Genomic DNA, 22,103 nt, shown 5'->3' on the forward strand with positions numbered 1-22,103 from the left:
TTTGTTTCAAAACTTGAAAAAAAAAAAATGATTCCGTGACGTCGGCTGCTCGGCCACGGCTGATGGGATTGCAGCTTCGATACCGAGCCAAAACCTCCTCTCTTTTCATACAAGCTGTACTGCCTGCTTATGGTGGGGTGGCTTGCGTTTAAATAGAGGGAATTTTTCTCATTATCGAATCAGTCAGTATCGGTGAATCTGCAGATACGTCCTGCGCGAAACAGTACCCATAAATGATAGATTTTTTGTTCAAATTCACTCGATCAGTACATTATATTCTATGTTAATTCGACACTTTTATTGGATATTATTTCAAGGAAAAAATCCAACATGAATTACATCCGTGGATTAGTCCTCATCGTACTCATCGTCGAGGCTAGCTCGATCGAATTACGTGAGTAGCATATTCATCCCGAATTTGAATTATTCATTTTCCAAAGCGATCCTCACATCCGCAGTTGGCTACGCAAATACGAGGTTTTAAAAAATGTCAGTTCTAATCGAAAATTCAGTAGATTTTATCACATATTTAATCCCAACGTCATCGATCCGGTCGCGGACGAATCGCGAATTGGATTTGTCACCAATCAGCCAGCACTGGCTGTCACTTCGAAAGGTGTTTGTTTCAATAAGCTGGCGAATTCGAGTTATTTTTTCCTTGGCAATTTTTCATTACTTAAAAATGACGTAACTATAGTCATATTATGTTGGCGCATGAGCTTTTTTTTTTTAAAAAATGTTTTTCTGCAACTTTTTTCACCACGATCAATTTTAGTGAGAGGGAAAGGAAAAGAAAACACGAAGAGGAGGTAAAAAAACTAAATACTATATAAGGAAGATGTTCCAGATTCACCGAACGATTCCACACACACACACACACACACACACACACACACACACACACGCACACACACGCGCGCACACGCGCGCGCGCACACACACACACACACACACACACACACACACACACACACACACACACACACACACACACACACACACACACACACACACACACACACACACACACACACACACACACACACACACACACACACACACACACACCGTAGGTGCTCCAAACAAACCCAACGATTCCGCACACGAATCTCTTCTGTTTTGATTCCCAGTAAATGCCAAGATATATATTCACAAATTTATGGTATTTCGTAGAAAAAAAAATTTTTTTCTCAAAAGGTCGTGCGCCAACATAACGTGACTATTGATGATGTTTTCAGGTCATACAGAAGTAATAAAAAAATTTACAAGCCGGTTACAACTGGTGCTGCGATACTAAATAATTACCTTATTTTTGATCAAGAAAGTTTCTCACGTTTTTGGAAAGTTCGATGTTCCCTGCTGCTAACTTTAGTTTCCTTAATCAAAGGTCAAAAGTAGCTGGCGGATTTGAGCTCATTATCTTCTCCGCATCGCGCCGGTCCCCGCATCATTTATTTTTCGTAGTTCCATACGCGCTAAGCTAACGAAAAAATCCTGTCCAGTGGAGATAGAAAACAAAGAAAATTGGTCCTCGCTCGGAAGCCTGGATTGGCGAGCAATCCGGTTATGCAATTATGGAAAAAATAACTGGATTGGCAAAGCGAATGACTGCATTTTGCAACGACGCTGACCCAGTTACGTTTTCAATGAATCGAAGCTAAAAGAGAGCACGGTGCGGCTAAACAAATTCGTGCATTGCTCCAAATAACGATGGACTGCTGCATGCGATACTTTTCCTTGTTTACGTTCATTCGGGGCCGCGAGGGAGTGAAAGTTGAGTGCGAAATTGTGCTCGACCGGTGCACAGGCTCGCCTAACGATTCAGGCGAGCCCACGTGGGGCTCTTGAGAATTACAATTTTTGTGCATTCGAACTTCACTCTCTGCAGTAATCTCTTGCCATAATCTCGTTGATAATTAGCATTCCGGATTACTCGCAAAAATAGTCCAGTCGAGATTTCACTTCATTGCCTCCAAGAGTCGAGGAAACATTCCGAAAGAAATTCAGTTTGCTCGCAGTTCTGCTCGAAATGAATTTTCATCCAGGCTCGCGAAGCAGAAAACGATCGGGATTGCGAGTTGCAGTTTTTCGTCATTCAGAAAACACTTTTCGGGGTTTCTCCCAATTTTTCAAACACTCAAAAAAACACAACGAGGACACACAAAGTTTTCATGACTCCGTCGATCGACATTTTCAACCGAAAGCTCCCTTTCCTGGCAACTTTGTCGAGTAAATTTTTTTCAATGGCTACGAAAACTATAAAATCTTAACAAACAGAAACAGTTAATGAATTTGCGATGGATCTGCAATTAAAAAGCCTCGATCACTTCCATTCGCCAAGGTGAATGGTAACATTCCTCACTTCTGGATGGAAATGCTTATTTGAGTAGAATTCACCTTAATTTTGTAGCAAGATTTTCGTGTTTTGAGAGTTTTATTTTAACGATGATTTTCTCCATCGCAGCGAGCGATTTCCAAGTCTGCGATCGACATTCGCCGTCATTCTTGGAATGCACGTCAAGGGCAGCGACCGACGCTATTGTTTCGTTGAGTCAAGGTACGGAAATGACTGAAAGGTTTCTGCACATTCTGGTGGCCCTGGGCATTCGTGTGTACGAACAGATTTGTGGTTGTAGGTTTGAAAAGCTTTAAAATATTTCCTCTCGAGCCGCTGCAAGCTGGGGACGTGACGATCGGCAAAAGCGGCGGGCCCGTTTCCGTTAAGCAGAGTTACAAAAATGCTAAACTTTATGGGCTCACGAAGGGATTCAAATTGGATTACGAGGCGTGAGTTTTATTGAGCCTCCAGTCGATAAAATCTTCCATCGACCCACATTTCCATGATTTCAGGATCGATTTTGACAAGCTCGTTTTCCGGAGCAAGGCGTTCAACGACCAGGTCGATTTTGTCGCCGATTATACGATGGACGGACAAATCTTGCTGCTGCCCATTCGGGGGAAAGGCCACTCGAACGTGACGATGCGTAAGTGTCTAAAAGCACGAATGAAAATCGATTATTCGAGTGCGCTGATTTCCGTATCACTCCGTTTTATTAGTTGGCCTGAAAACAAAAGCCACGATGGAGTGTGAGAAGTTCGAGAAAGACGGAGAAACGTACTTGCGAGTGTTGAAATACGATTGCAAATTCACGCCCTCAAAGGTCCTGCTCGACTTCACTAATCTATTCAACGGAGATCCAGTTCTCAGTGAGTATCCACGAAATTCAATGAAGCAATCAACGAAAGTGAACGACTTTCAAAGACCCTGGATTAATCACATTCGCTTTATCATTCGCAGGCGCTCAGATGAACAAATTTTTGAACGAGAATTCGGACCTTGTCTTCAAAGAAACCCAGAAAGAATACGAGGAAACATTTTCCTTGATTTTTGCCAAAATTGCCAACGACATTTTCAGTCGAGTTCCTATGAATAAAATATTCCCATAATTACAACTAGCGTTTACCAAAGTCGCGCGTACCCGAGTTCGTGCGCATTCGTTTGTAATATTTAATGTGAATAAATTTTGATATTCTTGTGATAAATTCGCGTCAACATTTCTCATGGCCTGTTCAAAAACGCTATCGATTCGATCAATGCTGAATATGGTTCGATAGATTTTCGGCTCTGATCAAGCTGAAGTATTGGAGCTGCGAGTTGAGAGTGTGAAAATTGAATTTCAAATTTCAATTGGATTTCAAATTTTAAATGAAATCGAAATTTCAAAGAAAATTTAATTCCAAGTGTACTGAGAAGCTTTGTTCGTCGAAAAAAATCCAGCTGGACGAAAATCTAGTGAATTCAGTTTATTTTTCGTTGAATTAATGAAAGAATTTGCTCTCGAAAAAACATAGTTAAATCTCCTAAATTTTAGTAGATTTTGTTCGACAAACGAAATGAACCGGCAATTCAGGCTCGATGTCGATAATTTATTCATAGATTTGTTTGGGTTGTAATCAGGAATTGTAATCAGTTTTTTTTTCAAACCCTGAATTGGAGTCTCCGGTGAAATTAGACTTTGTAATGTAATTACCTGGAGTTAAGCCTCGATAACAAAGAAAATGTGGTACACGGAGAGAAAAAAAAGTAAGAATTATTTTAATCGCTTAAATCATCATATCTCGGGATTGAGTGAACGGATTTACTTGCAATAAGGATCAATTGAAAGAGAAAAATCGAAAAAAAATCATCACTAATTTTCAGATTTCTAACTATAACGTTTTTCAATCCGTGAGAACGGTTTGAAAAACGTTACGACCTCATAAATCGACATATTCGCGTATACAAGAGTGCGGCAGGGCTCGCGCTGACTTTTCTTTTACACTCTCGTTTTTTCTTTTAATACTTGGTGTCGAGCCGCTACCGCGTCTCTTGACTATGCCGTCATAGTGTTGGGTTTCTACATCACCTATTTTGGAGGTTTTTACCAAAAACATTGTAATTTCCAAATCAATTTACAGCTCAGATGAGCTGTAAAGTAGAATTATTAATGCCCTTTTGCTATGGTTGGTATTGTTTTCACGATCGAAACGTACAGTTGAACATGGTAAAATTTGAGGAGCTCGGACACGAGCATCGATGATCCGCCAAAGTTTTTAGAACTTTACTATAGTACGATATTTCGGTACTCATATTTACCGATATATTTGTTTTGGCATGACACATGAATTTTCATCGAGTTCTCGCTTCACAAAAAATACGACGCTGAAGTTTCCAACGTTGGAGTCCAACGAAATGGTCTAAAAAAACTCAAATAATTCCAGTAAATCTCCAATTTTGTTCCCTGCCGAATTTCCAATTCGTCATATTTCAAGCCACATCAATAATTCGTGAAATAACAAAAATAATGAATTATAAATATTTTTTTCGTTAATTTCGTTGAACTCCAACGTTGCAAACTTCAGCGTCGTCAAAAAATGACTAAGTATGTTCGTAAGAATTAATAAATATTACGATATGGAATCCTGCTTCTGTGGCACTGTAGTAGTTTTTGCTGGAACTTTCTCTCCGTGTAGGGTCGCTATAAAACGTCATCATTCGAACAATTGTGAGAATGCGGAGTCGGCTCAAGTTTTTGTTGCGTTTTGTCTGTACATTGAACCGCGAACGCTTAAAATTCGCTTTTTTCCTGATGATCTTCCTGGTGATCTTGACATTTGCATAACGTTTTTCAAACACGTTCTCCAACTCACATCGTCTCGGGCTCTCGACGAACAAGATTCTGTCGATTGGGTCCACTGAAATGTCAATTTGTACGCAGATAGAGTCGAATAAAAAAATCTTTTATTCGTTAGATAGTAAGGAGTCGTGATTCAATGTTTTCCTCAAACAACTTCGCACTTACATTCATTCGACGTTCCTCTCAATATCCGCTTTCAATATTTTCGTTCGGTTATGAAAGTGAGTTCTGTCGATACACTAATTTGATGGGTTTAAAGCCACGAATCTCTTTCTCGCTGACTTTCAGTGCGTATTAAAAACAGCTCGAATTGCACTTTTCCACAATCCAAGGTGAGACAATGAAATAGGAATGAACGGAATTCTCCGACTTTCCACGAATCATCCTTTGCGACGATTGCAAACGCAGCGTTTTCCAGCCAAAGTCCCATTCGCCGGCGATTTCAAGTGGTTTATGTGACTAATTTCATGTGACCAAGCGATCCTGTGCAAGCGAATTTATCATCGGGATATCACAGTTACTTGCCGAAGACCGAAATCGTTAGCAAGTTTTTGGAACATTTTTCTACGTAGTGAACAAGCTTTCGGAGGCTCGAGACTTCGACAAAGGTTTTCCTCGAGATCAGTTTCTACATAAATCTCAACAGGCGCCAGAGAAACCGGTCGAGGGTCAGGTCGAAAATGCAAAAACACCAACGCGGATTATGCTATGGGATAAAAGAGGAACGATGTGCCCCGATGGCATGAAAAAAGGCGGTTCCACGCTGCAATCAATCAAACCGAGTTCTTGGTTTTCACTAGCTTTTCGAATACTCGTCTCTAAACTTTACAAGACGACCTTGACGAAGCTGTGGCGAAGTCATCGCATTGGAGAAAAAGAAACGAACAATCTTTTCTGAAAGTTTCTATCGATCGAAATCACGAAGCAACGTGATGGCACAGGATCTACACAATACTTTTGAGATACAGTGATAAATGGAACTCACTAACTGGCTTTTTCGATTGAAAATCAAACTTGAAACATGGACATAAATTTCAGCCACTCGCGTACATAAAATCGAATATCGTAATGAGATTTGAGAGTTTTGTGCACGGATGAATTGAAATAAAGCTTTTTTGAAGCTTTGATTATTCCATTAATCAATAGTGTAATTTTTTGATCATTAAAATAATTGTTGATAGAACAAAAAAGTAGAAGAACGAAATTTTTCTGCAATGTTGCAATGCTTTTCAAAAAGGCCTTTAAAAAATGTGCGATTGTTTGAATAAAAATATTTTTACGATGCATAGACGTGAGTGGGAAAATAGCCACGATATTTCAAATTTGCTCCGATTGCTCAGGCTCCAGCCTGCTCAAAAAGTGTCTTAGATCAAAGGGCATTTTACAGAAGGAGTTCTTTGTCGTTTGGGTTACTAGTTCAGGAGGGTCCTTCTGAAATAATGCGAAAGAAAATATTCCTTTGAGATTTTTACGAATCCGTGTTTCTCAACCACTTTTGTGAGCACCGAAGTAACTATTCATGATAAATTATATATTCAAATAATCAAGAGACTCGGTAGTCGAGTTATCCGGAAATAAAAATATTAATTTGGTCCGAGAATTTTCGAAGAGTAATAAATAAACTGGAAGTTTCTGGTCCGTGACTCATCGAGACCTCGGCTGTCGCTAGATTCGCGGTTTTTTCCTGGACAAAGATTTGGAATTCATGGTGGGGTTGTTGGACTTAAATAGTGAGAATTTTCATCGGATCGAGTCAGTGAACATCGGTAAATACTTGAAGACACTCGTGTGTCCTCTGCCAAACCATATATGAATCACCCAATCTTTTATTTTTCGTCTTCATCGCCTCGTTGCACGTCCAGTCGGTATTTCTGTACCCCATTAACCGAGGTCCCAAACGTTGATTTATTCAGCTGTTGGAAAATAGTGTGATTAGAACAGTCAAAATGAAATATTTCGTTGGATTAATTATTGCGGTGTTCGTCGTCGTCGAATCTAATGCCGCCCATTTGCGTGAGTAGAATTTCAATTGTTTTTTTTTTTTAATTATTTAATTTTTAATTCATTTATTCATTTGATGCATTTTTGACCATTTTGTTTTCTTTGCAAAGTCGAAAAAATATGGAAGATTCGAAAAAGATGATTCGAAAGATGATGTAAACTTTTGATTATGAACGTTTCAAGGAAATCGATTTTCCAGCTCTGCGTAGAGTGCCAAAAATTTGTGCTGGATGATAAAAATTCTTTCAACGTTTTATATTTGGCTTGAATAGTTTCTTGGGTGACGAATTCTTAATGAAAATTGTAGAAAATTTTCCACCCACTGAGACAAAAAAAATGTAGCAAAAAAAATGTAATGGGATCATTGGGCAATAACCGTAAGCCTGTCGAGTTAACTTTTTTTTTTTACTATTATCATGAATTATTCAACAGTTTACTGGATATTATTGCACCATAATTCACAACTGTAGTTGTTTTTCATGGATTATGGAACATTCTGCCAACCTGTCATGGATGCTCATTAATAAATTATTAATTTTCCATGAGAACAATTATAGTACAATTCGAATGATTCACTTGAAGCAGAAGAGGTCAAACAGTCGAATTTTTCAAAATTTTCAAGTATTCTCAAAGTACTGGTTCAAAGGATTCCCAAGAAACTATTCTTGCTGGCAAATTGTTGTTCATAAAACAGTTTTTGCGTTTTTTATAAATCCATCAAAAGTTCAGAACTGCACAGATATGCAACGACGAATATCGAATAATTTGGTAAAACTGTCAAATCATTGCTTTTAGAAAGTTGGAAAAATCTTTTGTGCAAAATTCCAAGAAAAATGTTCCGCTTGAATAAAACGTTCATTTTTCAAACGTTGTAGCCAGCCACTTCAAGAAGTGCAGCTATAAATCGCCAAACTTCAAGGATTGTCTCTCGAGTGCAGTCGCCGATGCAATTGTCTCAATGGCCGGAGGTATGTTTCAGCAATGATTTCGCACCAACATCCAGCCCCAGAATGATTAAAGCAGAGTTGCTCGGAAATAAGAATTCTTCGGGCTGGAAACATAGGAAAACATTTTCTGGAGTATCAGCTCTTGTTGTCTTCTCAGCAAGTGATTAGTAATTGTGAAAAAAAAATAAGATTGCAGTGACGGAAACAATCGCAGACGCAACTGTTTTTAGACTTGAAATATCCCCTGTGAAATCTAATAGTTCTCTTGATACCCGGCAATTTCCAAAATTTGTCTTTTTTTAATGAAAACGTGATAATTCTGTGAAAAGAATCGTATTAAACATTTCCAAAAAGAAAATTAAAGCTGGGGCCTTTGAGGAATCCCTTGCAGAATTGAGAACAAAAAATTTTATCTGAAAACGCGAGCCGATTGAAAAGAAAATTAAAAAAACCAAAAAATAAACGTTTTCGAAATGACGTAGTATCCCGTGAAAAAGATCTTCGTGATTTTTCAAAGAAAAACCAAAATAAAGCTGGATGTCTCCCCTTCAGAATGCGCCTTATCGCTTCTAAATATCTAGACTAGTGGCGCAGTAGGATAAAAAAAAAGCACAAGAATTTTTTTGAACTTTAATCCGGAAACTTTTCTTCGGTAGTGTACACATCGATATGGTATCCCACTCCTTTTCAAAGTTTGTTAAAAAAGATGTAATTGTAAGAAAAGGGTGAGTTATAATTTTCTTAATTCTCTGGCGAACTAACGACGTTGCTTGATTCATGCAAAGGGTTCGTTTCGCGGATATAGCGCATTTTTTCATGAACTTCATTTCTAAAAAAAATTTAGTTGAAATACTGTTGTTGTATCCAATTGTTCTCAGTGGCTAAGAATTAACTAATATTTTGTAGAAAATTTTAGAGTCAAAACTTCTATACGTTCTGCAATAATTTACTAAAAAAAGATTGACACTGCTCTGGCGTTGCGTGAGGAAACGTTGCTTGTCCATCGATGGAAACAAATCTCATATAATCAAGAACATTTTTCTTATTCTGTGTAAACATAGCTAAGGAAGAACATAGAATTTGTTTTCTTTTCTTTTTTTTCATTAGTCTTATTTATAGAAAATCTAATACATAAAAAAAACTTGGTACTTTATTGGTTATTTCTTATATAGAATCGAAAAAATTTTAGTCTTTTTTTTCTAGGTTAGAAATATATGAGATTTAATTTCAGCGATTTCCCTGTCCCCTCCTCCCGAAAAATAAATGTCACTAGAGAAATGCTGTGCAGCAACAAGATTTTTATTTCACTGTATCCAAAGGAATTTTCATCTTTCTTCAGTTCATAAAAAAAAAGAATTCAGCCCAAAGCCTAAAGAATTCGGGTAGATTCGGTATAGTTTGGTTAAAAAAAATGCCAAAACGTACCGTTTTTCTAGAATATACTGCCTCGTTTTTCGTCGTATTTTTACCCAAGTATACTTTTGTATTTTAGGTCTGAAGTCATTCAAAATTCTACCGCTTGACCCATTGGCAGTTGACAGCGTATCTATCGGCGACAATGGTGGCGTTGTTTCAATACAACAAGATTATCAAAATGTCAAGGTTCATGGACTGGCGCAAGGATTAAGATTAAAATATGAATAGTTCGTATCTACGACATAATTTTAAAAAAAGATCACTTTTTCACAGAAAATTGTTTTTTCCACACGGAGAAAACGGTTTGTTTATTTTTGCAAAAGCTAAATTCTTGTCGGAGAATATTTTACTCGATATATGTACGATACAAACGAATTTAGAGTGCAGGTTTCATCACTCACGACGTTGTTTTATTCTCATGGCTGCCGTACATACCGTGGTCAACAATGCTCACTCCGGCTCGACTCAAAACACTATTTACTTCACTCACAGCCGTGTGCGCCTGTCGCGAATTTAGCGTACGAGTGTCAATATTTTTTTTTGTTGACTGACACATTCGTTCGTACAACAATCGAATGGATTCGGTGCTGTCTGCAAAACATATTTTCACAAAAAGCAACCCGACTCTTACACATTCTTGCAAAATTATGTCTCGTTTTCTCCGCGTTGTTGTTCTATAATTTCTAAAAACTGCTGCTTATGCGCCCCTCCCGTGTGTTCCGATCTCAACCCATCGCCGCCAGGCGGCGTTGTTCTAATAACCGTTTTCCGGAGTGATTCTTAGGGATCGAATAATTGTAAATGAGGTTCTTTTTAAAAATCCCGTTCGCGGTACAAAGAATTGTTCACCACATAACCACAAAATTTGATGATCGACTTTTTGAATATTCGATCTCACTTCATCGATGTAAGGCCTGAATTTTATGATTGAATGACGCTGACATTTAAATTTTGCAGTATAAGCGATGACCTGTTAACAACACGATCGGTTGCTTGGAACGACCGTGTCGACTTTGTCGGTGACTATGCTCTGAATGGAAAAGTTTTGATTTTGCCTATTACAGGAAAAGGTCGCGCGAACATCACCATGTGTAAGTATACATGGACCCGTGTGATAAATAAGAATTTTATGAAACCAACAAACTGTCAACGTTCGAGTAGAAATTGTACTAATCCATGGATTCCACCGAAACGATATAGTCGATCTTCAAACAGTGAGCACTGTCCACTGTGAAAAGTACGAAAAAAATGGCGAGCAGTATGTGAGAACGACGAAATATGAGGTAAAATTAATCCCGAAGAAAGTGATGTACAATTTCACGAATTTGTTCAACGGCGATGAGGTCCTCGGTACGTTTACATACACATATTTTTATATAAAACGAAAAATAAACGTTGTTGAAAAAAGTATTCTGGAATTACGTTTAAGGTTTAAATGAGAAGTCTATTAATTTGTACACCAGAATACAAGTATGAAACGATTTATGGCATCGTGTTGTATATTATCTATTTTTTTATTTATTCGCATTCACAGGTACACAAATGAACAAATTTTTGAACGAGAATTGGGAGGTGGTGTTCAAAGAAACTCAGGAATCTTTCGAGGAGACATTCGGTCTGCTTTTCGTCAACATCGCTAACAATATTCTCAGCAGAGTTCCTTTGAGTGAATTATTCCCTGATGAATAATGAGAATTTCTTGGTTATACCTAAGAATATTTTCAGAGTTTTACATGCATGTTTTTCAAGATCATTGAAGAACACTTTCATCGGAGACACTCACGCACGCACTCACGTATACAAAGCTGGAGGAAACAAAATGTATATTTATGTACAAAAACTTTATTGTTTGATTCGCAAATAAATCTACCATATACTAACGATCTTTAATTTTCGCAGTACATTTGTCTCTAGCTTGTAAAAAGAAACAAAACTAGCTGAGTTTGTGGACTGAATAAGCGTCAGAGTTCGTGTGCAATTAGAGTCGGTTTCGATGCACGATAATTTGAAACTTGTAAAAGAAAAATAGTGTGGTGAGGGAAAGAAATTTGCTCATTCAAATCGATGACTTTAATTTTTTTTACCGAAAGATTTTTACCGAAATTTCTGAGAACTGTTTCCGACGGTGGCGACCACTGCTGTACGTTTTTACTACTAATCACTTCCACCCCGATTATCCCTCACTACGCTTTTGCCTACACCATTAACCAATTTGTTTTGTTTTGCTTGTTTTTGTTTTTTTTTTTTATTGAAAAATAAAGTGTATGAGAAAAATAAAGTGTATGTGCCTTGGGATAGAATTTTCCATCTACCTCGACGAGTCTATTTGTTTCGTTCAGAGACCACACTAACGTCATACGGTATTCGCTCCTGTGCGCGTACACAACTACTTTGAAAGTGAGCGTGTGTGTCGTGTATACGTATAGTTCTGTATTCCTCCAAAAACGCCGGAGCCCCCTTTATGGTGGCGCTGGCAGTATGCACGAATACACTAAATTAGTACAGTAGTATTAGATTTTTGGCTCCGCCCAAGCGTACAGAGCGAATAGTGCTTATACAGTACTCACAGTCAATATATCGGAACACAGCCGTAGTGTGTGAAGAAGACGTGAAACACGCAGAGAAAAGGAAAGAGAGAGAAAGTAAACATAACATAAGTTGCAGCCTGCCTCCTGAGTCCGAGCATCGGCCGTTGGTCGGCGGGCTATGTTGCGTGTTGTGTGTGTGTTCGCATTTAACGAATTTATAAAAAGGCGTGCGGAATTGGAGCGCCGAAAGTCTATTTAATCGTCAGTGAAAACGCAAAATACAAAATAAAATACTTTCAAACAACCGCCTGAATTTTGTTGAATAAAATAAAAATATGGTAAATAATAAGAAAAAATTAAGGAGTGATTATGTTTATTTATTCACGATTCACCATTCCCATACATTTATAATTTCACATTTATATTCTTTCCTTTATTACGATTTTCGTTAATTGAAGCTAAAATTTTTTCACAATTTCTCGAAAACGACCCATACTGCACACAAAAATTATGAAACAAAATCGAATTGGCAAAAAAAATTCGAACAAATGAGTGATTGGTACATTACCTAAATTAAGCAAAGCGTCGCAAGTACTTCAATTTTTTTCCCGACTAAATTTTTTCTGTAAAAAACTAATTTTTGCATCTTTTTCTCAGTATATAAAAAAAAAATAAAAAAAAAACATTTCTGTCGAATTATCACTTTTAAATACGGATTTTCGTAGCCCGCATATGAATTTCATTTGTTGTTTCCTAACACCGACTTTGTTATTCGCGAATTCGTGAAAACGGAGTTCAGAAAGTAAAGAAATGCAGGCAATTTCAACCAACTTCGAAAACACAAAAATTAGGATAAATGTTCGCACCGTTCGCACGCATCTGACAAGTCTTTCAATTATAGAATTATTAACCGATAACCGATCGCACATTGCTCATCAAGCTTCAGAAAATATTTACTTAAATTCGAAAAAAAATATAGCTGGAATTACACAAAATGACTTATTTTTCACATTCTTTTGATGAACGGACATTCGACAAACTTTTCATTTGTAAAATTTACGACTAAAATTCATCATAACTTTGAATTTAAAAAAAATTTACCAACTTCGTACGAATTTTGGTTTTTATCAATTTTAATTAGTTGTCAAACGTCCGCTTTGACCTGACAATCACTGACGCAAGAGTGCGAAGCGAAAAAGTATCCATTAAAACAGGTCAGAAATGGAATTCGCTATGAAATCAGATTAGTAGCGCTACATGCGGCGACATTAGTAACTCTGTTCAACCGTTTTCTTATTTGCCGTCGGTCAAATAAAAATTAATGGTACAAAGTTATACTGTGAATCCTTGTTACACGTTGCGTAAACAAGAACGGAAAGAATTATGGAAATAGAAAAAGTAGATATTGACTTGCTTTCATCATTTTATTTCCTGTTGGTCAAACAAGAATCTATGCACATACGTAAACTGTTCGATGACAGATTTGAAAGTAATATAGTTTATAAAACCGACGAAATTTATGTGCTTCCACGACAGTATCGAAAACAAATTATGATATGTTAGAATTACACTTTTTTCGCACCGTGTATACGGGACTTTAGGTGTTCAACGGGCCGGCTTTGACTCAATCGTCTCCACCAATACAAAATCATAAACGGCCACAGTGGTTTGATGCTGGTTGATGCCAGCGGGACGCTTTTTTCAGAGCTGTAACGCTGGTTCGACAATTGCCAAATATATCGAATAAATTTTTTAAAAATCAACAAAAATTGTAAATGATCTAATCTTATAGATTACTCGCAATTACAAAGTTTACCAAAAGTGTATCAGCATTATTTTTTTCGTTCTAATTCTCTCTTGCTTCATTTCGCGTTGTACAAAGCGACGAGCCAGCAGTCAAGCGGAAAAGAGTGTCGCGCGTCGAGATAGTCACAAATTTATTCGTAAATAGCGGAATAAAAAATAAAAACATTTTTTAAAATGTCGGCTAAACGAAAAAACGTAGGCGTAAAAAAAGGTCGGGGTAAATCGCGCAAAGTTGAATACGATGAAGAAGATATTTCGAGCGAACAAGAATCAGAAGTCGATGACGCCGAGGTCGACGCTGATGCTGATCCCGAGGCCGGTGGAAAAACCGGCGGGGACGCTACAGAAGAGGATACTGCTGAGGACATATCCAAAATTCCAGAATTACATCCACCCGAGGTACACAACAACAAAATCTTTTAAAATCTCTTCAATCTTTACTATTACCGTTTCTTTTCTCAGTTCCGTTATTATCTACACTTGTAAACACTCGTATATATACATGAAGGAACGTACACTCGACAGATACATTATTCGATTTGTGACGGTCATTTAGTATCTGACCGTCTGAGAAAATATGTCAAATTTTTGTATACCATAAAAATTTTAAGAACGTTTGCCAATTCATGAAAAACAACCGAATTCGATTCTAATTTTATGCATGCTAGTGAATAAATATAGAAAAAATATAGCCAAAAATAATGCTTGGACCAGATGTTTTAAAGCAGAAACACTGAGGAAAACATTTGACCAAACATTTCATAAAATATATCGTTTTCTAATCTTTCTATTAGACACATCTGCAATAGATATTTATTGTAAGAAATCTTAAAAATTAAGCTGTAATTATAGTTATTGAACAAACAAAATTCAACAATAGTTCTGTATTATTTATTTTTCTTTTCCTGATTTTTCCAAAAATAGACGCTCTGTTTTGAAGATGATTCAAATTCGTTGTTGTTTGATTTATACAAATCTGAAAATAGCAAAAAAAAATTAAAATTGCAAATAATGACATAGTAATTTTGTCAGCTCTTCTGGGCTCATAAGAATTAGAAGATAAGAATTATATTCTCGGGGTATGAAATGCAGTAAACTCTCCAAGAGTGTGAATTTTTTAGTTTTCTAAATTAATTGTTGTATAATAATTATATTTTGAATATAAGAATATTTTGTTTGTTACAACAGAAAAATTGTATGAGCATGTAAAACATGTTTTTTCTTTGGGTTTTTCAAGAATTTATGGGTTTTCTGTTTGTTTTTAAGGTGATCTATCACTTGCGTGAGTACGAGAGCGATAGCTGCAGAATGGTTGCACGGTTTACTCCGACATGCTTGATTTTTTAAGAAAAATAAAAGTTACACCTCGCTCTCTGATAAAGTGAGAATAGCGTGTAACTCATTTTTTTTTTTCAAACATCAAGCTACTCGAAATAAACCATCCGACAGGATTTTTACCGACTGAACAAGTGATAAATCACCTTGAACACCAGGATTTTTAAGCTGTATTAAAATTCATAAGGTTTACTTCCACTCAAAAATGAAATGTTACCGGATTATTGTATAAATAAATGTTTTCAGGGAGGGTGGGGTAAGCCTGGCACATTACTGATGTGTGGCCTGACCAACTGGGAAATGGCAGGACGTAAAGCTCCTCCGAAGGGCCCCATTTCCAATATCGGTAGAAGTCTCTGGACGCCGCATACGTTTAAAAATTTGAACGGTGCCAGGATTCGCCTGGTCGCATCTGGTCCAGCTGCTTCTCACAGCATTATAGTTACCGAAGACAACAGGTGTTTGGCCTTTGGAAGAAATGACAAGGGTAAAACAAGCATCATTTGATTCCATTTTCATTTTACGATGCTCAGTAAAAAAATTTCAAAAAACGAAGAAACAGTCAATTTAAAGTTCATCAATTTCTTTTGATGAAATTTGATTCAATTTCTTGTTTGAAAATGATGTAAAAAACAGTTTCTGTGGTACTGGATCCATTATGGCATCTAAATAAAAAGACTGCTTAATGATAACATTGTGCCTAATCGTATAACCCACAATTACACCAATAATGGATGATTTTTCAGGACAATTGGGATTGGGTGATACGAAGCGACGAGACGATCCTACAGAGATCGAAGCCTTGAAAGGTCACACGGTCATAGCAGCTGCGTGTGGTCGTAATCACACACTGTTTTTAACGAGTCGCGGTATAGTGTTTGGGGCAGGTGACAACAAGCTTGGTCAGTGCGGGGTAGGAAAAGCAGACGCTTGTATATTGGCAGCAACGAAAGTTAAATACACCGGACCGCCGATTGTGAAAGTTGGCTGTGGTGCTGAGTTCTCAATGATATTGGACATAAAAGGTGGTCTTCACAGCTTTGGAAGTCCCGAATACGGCGCCCTGGGTCATAATACAGACGGAAAGTATTTCGTGACAAATACCAAGATGGGATTCCACTTTGAGAAAGTACCAAAGAGAATAGTATTGTACGTAGAGCGCGGTAAAGACGGTCACGTGACGCCGCTCGATCGCGTCGAAATAACCGATTTCAGTTGCGGTCATCATCATACCGTGGCGATTGACAGTAAAAGTCGTGCTTTCTCATGGGGCTTCGGTGGTGTCGGTCGCCTCGGACACAACGAGCAACGCGACGAACTTGTGCCACGTCTCATTAAGTATCTTGAACCACCGAATCGCGGTGTCCGCAGCGTTCACTGCGGTAGTACTTACAGTATCGCCATAAACGTGCATGGCTCGGCTCTTATGTTCGGACAAACTAAACGTACCGGTGAAGCGAATATGTATCCAAAGCCGATACCTGATCTATCCGGTTGGGAAATAAGATGCGTCGGTTGCTCACAAACGAGCGTCGTCGTTGCTGCTGACGAGTCTCTCATCGCTTGGGGCGCCAGTCCAACTTTCGGCGAATTGGTAAATATTTTCGTTCTTTTTTTTTTGATGAACACATTTTCTCGAACCTCCACCAAGAGCATCAAAATTTTTTGTTATCTTCTAATCTAATTAAAGTTAGCAATTTCATTACCATTACGTAATGTTCAGATTTTTTAGTGTACAAAGCGCACATTTTTAACGAAGGTAAAATCATTTCGTGTCTCCAGGAAATTTGCTATTCTTTTATCGAAAATCTACACTTTGCACAGTAAAAACCCCACAAAATTTCAGATCCTCTGTTTCTATTACTGTAATTTTGATTTTCAACTTATTATTAACTCACCACATGCCTTTTTTTTGTTACTATTTTTTCTATTGGGATCATAGGGCTTCGGCGATATGCGCAAGTCGTCAACAACTCCGATGGAAGTGAAGGCTCTCGAGGGTTTGCACGTTCACGCGGTCACCTGTGGTCTGTCTCATACTCTGATGATCGTTCGCGACGAATCCGAGGAAGAAAAAGCTAAAATTGAGAAACTCGAGGTCTACTCGGTTTAAAAATGGAACAAACCATCCTCTCGCCTCATCGAAAATCTTAATTCAACATCACTCTCCATTACACCCTTTATCTCCGTGATAGTATCAAACCAACGGTAAAAAATGATCAAAGAGAAAGAAAACATTAAGTTATCGTCGTTCATACTATCAACGATATCATTGGGGGTCTTCCGATAGATCCGGAAATCAACGCCAATCGTTTCAATAGCACAATTTCAGTAAGATTGAAAACGAATTTTATATTCTCCACCATTTCAAATCGATTTAGCGCGAGGAACGGATTTCACACGAATTGGTAACGAAGCTTTCTGTTCTTTTTCACCTTTCCCAGCTATTATCTTGTACTTCCCATTGTCATTTTGAGACTAAAATTTCCTCGACGTACGAGACGTCTTCTTTTCTAATGCAAAGCACTCAATTTCGCGTAATTCATCGGATGCGGATACTTTTTTATCTTTTTTTTCTCTCAACGTAGATTAAGTTACTATTTATTGTACTGTCATTTGGCAACCGTGAAAAAACTGGTAATATTAATTCTCTATTCTCATAGCTCGGTTTGAAACAACCAGATGATAGTTTACGGGAGCGATATTTATATATATATATATATACACATACACACTGACATACAATATATTTTCATACTTTGCTATACTATTATCCGTACGAACGAGAAATAGCATTCTCATTTCTTCCGTTCCCCAGTACGTTTTTATCTCTTAAGACAGCTTCTTCCAATTGTTCGATACTGTGAATGCCAACTCAATAATTATTCTCGTTGACGCAATTGTTATACCTGCGGTATGGTCACGCGTTTCAAAATCGATTAACACGTTAAGCTCTCTCCGCGCAATTATTCATTAAAGTCTTCTCCTTTCGTCTATTACAATAACATCTTCGTATGAACACAGGGTACCTGAACAATTTGCATTTACAATAACGTTATTCTTGCGTCTGCCGGTGATCGTCGATTAAGGATAAAAACGAACCTTTTGAAAATAACAAATTAATTCGACCGACAGCACCGTCCATTTTTCCCAAGTCTGGTGATTCGCGCGCAAACTTTTTTAACAATTTTCATTCATTCCGAAACAGTATGTCGAGAGAATTTGACGTTTTTAAGGTTGCCAAAATAAGCTACTTGATAACAGGGGTAAGGTATTGTTCAAAACGTTTTTAAGCAACGTGCCCGATTGATATCGCAATTTTATAAAATCGTATCGGATTATTTAGCTACACTTCACAATCTCATTCGTTATTGATCTCAGCGTAATTTGTTCATTGTTGATGAATAATTATCAATTGCTTTCCGAGGGATTTCGTAGTGTTGAACAGTATGTTTGTCCCCACACTTAAACTCGGAAAAGCTTAAACGAACATTCGTATTTTTTAAAATCTCAAGGCCCTATACGAGGCCTCAATGGAATTGTATGATATAAAAAAAGGATAGAAAAAAATCACTGCCGGAATACGAAATCAGCATTTCCCATCCATCAAATATCCTCGTCATGTTCTATGTACTTTGAAACTAAATCATTCGTTCCCATTCGTGTTATAAATTAAGACAGCATTGACCTCGCGTCGGGTGAATTTTTTCATATAATATCATTAACGATAGTAGAGTCCCTGTGCGATAATAAGTTCAATTTTTAATGAAAGTTAAACTATAATAATATTTAAAAAAAAAAACGATACGAAAAGGCTGAAGATGGATTAAAGAAAGGAATTTTTTAAAGAACACACAAATATATTTCATCGGTGTTGTATTTATTGTCACGATCGTCGTTCACTCGAACATCATTGTACCTGAATTATTTCTTCTTCATTCTATCGAAAAAAAAAGAAAAAAAAACACCTCACATTATATATACCGAGTGGATGATAAATCTTGAATGAAGTTTGCTATTTTTTTCCATTGATATTGCCAAAATTCCATCACTTTTTAGGGCGAATTCTTTTCCAGTACATCGCCATAACGCCAGCGCAAGAGTTGATGGGCATAATAATGCATGGGATCCGATGGTTGATACTTGTACGTCCTGTACGCTGCCCAAGTTAAAACTTTCACCAATTCGTCTCTGAAATGAAGATAATTAGAGATATCACTATCTCCATGACTAATCTGTCGTCTTGAAACCTCAAATGTTTTATTGAAGTTAACGCAAGTTATGGAGAAGGAAATTTTAATGACAATATTAGAGAGTGCACCCGGTGCACAGATTTTTAGCACCATTGGCAATTTCGAGTTCAACTAAGGGATGTTTTTTTTAATGATTTTTCAAAGTACCAGCCATGAAGAACTGAACATTGTTCCTTCCACGGTATAACGCTGCAGAATTTATTTCTAATAACTGAAATAAAATAGTTTGGGAAGCAAAAACTAAATACCCAAGATATTCCTGTGGCTGATGAGTCTTAAACTTTTCCGATCCAACATTATGCTGTGAATTTGACGTCCAAGTGGAAACGGTTGTTCCATCTGATGTGTAACAATTTGAATTAGTTATTGAATCATTTGTGTTAACATTTCCAGGACAAAAAATCTCGCGTTCCGACCCAACGTCCATTTTTCCAAAGCCGATCGTATTTGCTCATTTCTTTTGTTTTTAGCGAAAATTGAAAAGACAAAAAATTCACGAATAGCACACATTAACAGAAAATCATTTATTCATTACAAAGAGTCCTCGTTATATTTACAGTTTCGTATTATCGGTTTTACTTTTTCATGTCATAATCACGAAATATTTTAACGCTTTCAAATCGAGCTTGTTTTGTTAAAATGGGTAATATCGATAAAGCTGTCGAATTTCATAGAGCTAACAATAGCTGCAAGCGGAATAAGCTTCTTGTGGCTGATAATCATCCGTGAGTAAGATTCCTCGCTTGCCCAAGCGATTTCTAGCCCCACCGACGCCTGTGTTGTTCCCTAATGCATGCAGTCTTGGCGAATACGTGTCCCATAGACCGGGAGTTTGTAGAATCTGCAACGGAAGGTTGTTGATATTTCATGAACTCTTGTTTTTATAAATCAAGTTTATGAATAATCGAATATTGAATATTTTAAAAAATTTTCACTCATAATCGTAAGTATATTACGAAGCTAAAATTGGTTGGAGCTTTGTGGTTTTTCAGTCACCTTCTGAACCAATTCTTCAAAACAACACTTCACACCATCCGCAGTTTTTGCGCTGCTCTCGATGTACAGCGTTTGATGTCTCCTCGCAAACTGTAGTGCCTCGTCTGTGCTCACTTCCCTGTTGGGCAAATCAATTTTGTTGCCGACAACCATTTTGACAATGTCCATCTTATTACAATACGCGTTCAACTCTTCAAGCCAAGTTTCCAGCTTGACAAATGTGTTCCTGTCGGTAACATCATAAACGAGTATTGCTCCCTGACCATCCCTGTAGTAACTTGGTGTCAAAGTTCTGAAACGTTCCTGTCCAGCTGTATCCTAAGATATTGGAAAGTAACGAATTGAAAAAAACTATTAGTTATGTTCATAAGTCGAGCAATTTCAGAAAAAAAATTAACCTCAATGGCCACTTGGGTCATATTCCAAGTATATTTTAAACCTGAGTCTGAATGCTCGAACATTAGAAAACTGAACTTTATGAAAAAATTAATTGATGGGCAATTGGAATTTTAGCTTATGATAAGTATAACATGATAAATCCACAAAAAAAATTCTGTGGCAGGGAAAAAAATGACAGTAATGCGAAATATATATATTTTTTTGGTATTCAATTATGCATAGTGACTAATCAATAACTAAAAATTCATATTTCACAAACTTCGTGAAAAGTCTTAGTTCGATTCCAGTCTTGTATGTTATTTTTTCTTACATTACAAGCTAATAATACATTTTATGCATATTCCTGCAGTATTAATTAAAAAAAAAATATATATATCAGGCTTGTGATACAACAGTTTTCCACAGAATTACATTAATTCTGTTTAAATCAGCAATTTTAAAGTAAAACACTTGCGGTTTTTGAAAAACTGTGATAAATTCAAACATCAAAATAAATTTACACTGAAAATTTATTATAATGTATATTGTATAATGAAAATTATTGAAATTAATGCATACCCATATAGCTAATTTAACAGAATTGCCATCGATTGTGATTTGTTTTGTCTTGTAATCCATACCAACGGTGCTCTGCATATTGTCATAAAATTCATCTTCGGTGAATCTCAATAATATGCTGTAAAAGATAAAACACAATGTCAGTGACACAGAGAAGGAGGCTAATTTGTATTCTTATTTAACCCAAACTTATCGATGATAATTTCTTGCTCAAGAATCGAAAGTATTTGAGTGTCATTGTGACACAAGATAAAAAGAGTCCTTGATATACAATCTTGAAAATATATAGACGTTCGTTTTCATCGCAACGAGTAGGAAAATTAAAAAAATGTTGAGATTTGAAATACCTTGATTTTCCAACGTTCGATTCGCCGATCATTAGGACCTTGAGAGTCGTTAAAACTTCCTGGTCCATTTTGCACTCGTGTTTTTCTGTTGCTTTTATACTCCTTTTATTCTTTTGCTTTTACTCGAGCAACACACGATGTTTCTCTCTTCGAGGTTTAAACATGCCGTTTGAATATGTGTAATATTCAGACGTCAATCGTGAAACACAAAACACCAGATAATAACAAAAATTGAGGGCACTTTTATCGATATTTCAAGAGTCTATTTTCAGTTTTTTTTCTGTTTCTCAACAAAAGGTTGCGGGACGACAACTCAACGTAGTGCGCGAATGCAGCTAAA

General features: G+C 37.0%; 4 protein-coding genes across 4 annotated transcripts; 2 read left to right on the plus strand and 2 right to left on the minus strand.

Annotated features, from left to right (window-relative positions):
* The first annotated feature begins 184 nt into the window (after positions 1-184).
* On the plus strand, positions 185-11,431 carry LOC122419000 (uncharacterized). Its single transcript, XM_043433218.1, has 12 exons — positions 185-394; positions 2,465-2,557; positions 2,637-2,787; positions 2,851-2,984; positions 3,058-3,207; positions 3,299-3,441; positions 7,091-7,190; positions 8,054-8,146; positions 9,618-9,768; positions 10,499-10,632; positions 10,742-10,891; positions 11,076-11,431. The coding sequence occupies exons 1-12, from the start codon at positions 331-333 to the stop codon at positions 11,228-11,230; spliced, it is 1,518 nt and encodes a 505-aa protein (XP_043289153.1). The 5' UTR covers positions 185-330; the 3' UTR covers positions 11,231-11,431.
* A 2,315-nt stretch (positions 11,432-13,746) lies between these two features.
* LOC122415076 (protein RCC2 homolog) lies at positions 13,747-19,209 on the plus strand. Its single transcript, XM_043426909.1, has 4 exons — positions 13,747-14,274; positions 15,457-15,697; positions 15,957-16,804; positions 17,153-19,209. Exons 1-4 carry the CDS (start codon positions 14,050-14,052, stop codon positions 17,321-17,323), a joined length of 1,485 nt encoding a protein of 494 aa, XP_043282844.1. The 5' UTR covers positions 13,747-14,049; the 3' UTR covers positions 17,324-19,209.
* LOC122415108 (uncharacterized) lies at positions 19,074-19,890 on the minus strand. The gene is made up of 2 exons (XM_043426969.1): positions 19,712-19,890; positions 19,074-19,401 (listed from the first exon to the last, which is right to left on the minus strand). The coding sequence occupies exons 1-2, from the start codon at positions 19,888-19,890 to the stop codon at positions 19,266-19,268; spliced, it is 315 nt and encodes a 104-aa protein (XP_043282904.1). The 3' UTR covers positions 19,074-19,265.
* An 82-nt stretch (positions 19,891-19,972) lies between these two features.
* Positions 19,973-22,086, minus strand: LOC122415100 (ras-related protein Rab-18-like). The gene is made up of 4 exons (XM_043426956.1): positions 21,764-22,086; positions 21,417-21,534; positions 20,460-20,777; positions 19,973-20,304 (listed from the first exon to the last, which is right to left on the minus strand). The coding sequence occupies exons 1-4, from the start codon at positions 21,829-21,831 to the stop codon at positions 20,140-20,142; spliced, it is 669 nt and encodes a 222-aa protein (XP_043282891.1). The 5' UTR covers positions 21,832-22,086; the 3' UTR covers positions 19,973-20,139.
* Between the last annotated feature and the right edge of the window lie 17 nt (positions 22,087-22,103).

This window comes from Venturia canescens, chromosome 1, assembly GCF_019457755.1.
Source record: "Venturia canescens isolate UGA chromosome 1, ASM1945775v1, whole genome shotgun sequence".
Classification (NCBI taxonomy): Eukaryota; Metazoa; Arthropoda; class Insecta; order Hymenoptera; family Ichneumonidae; genus Venturia; species Venturia canescens.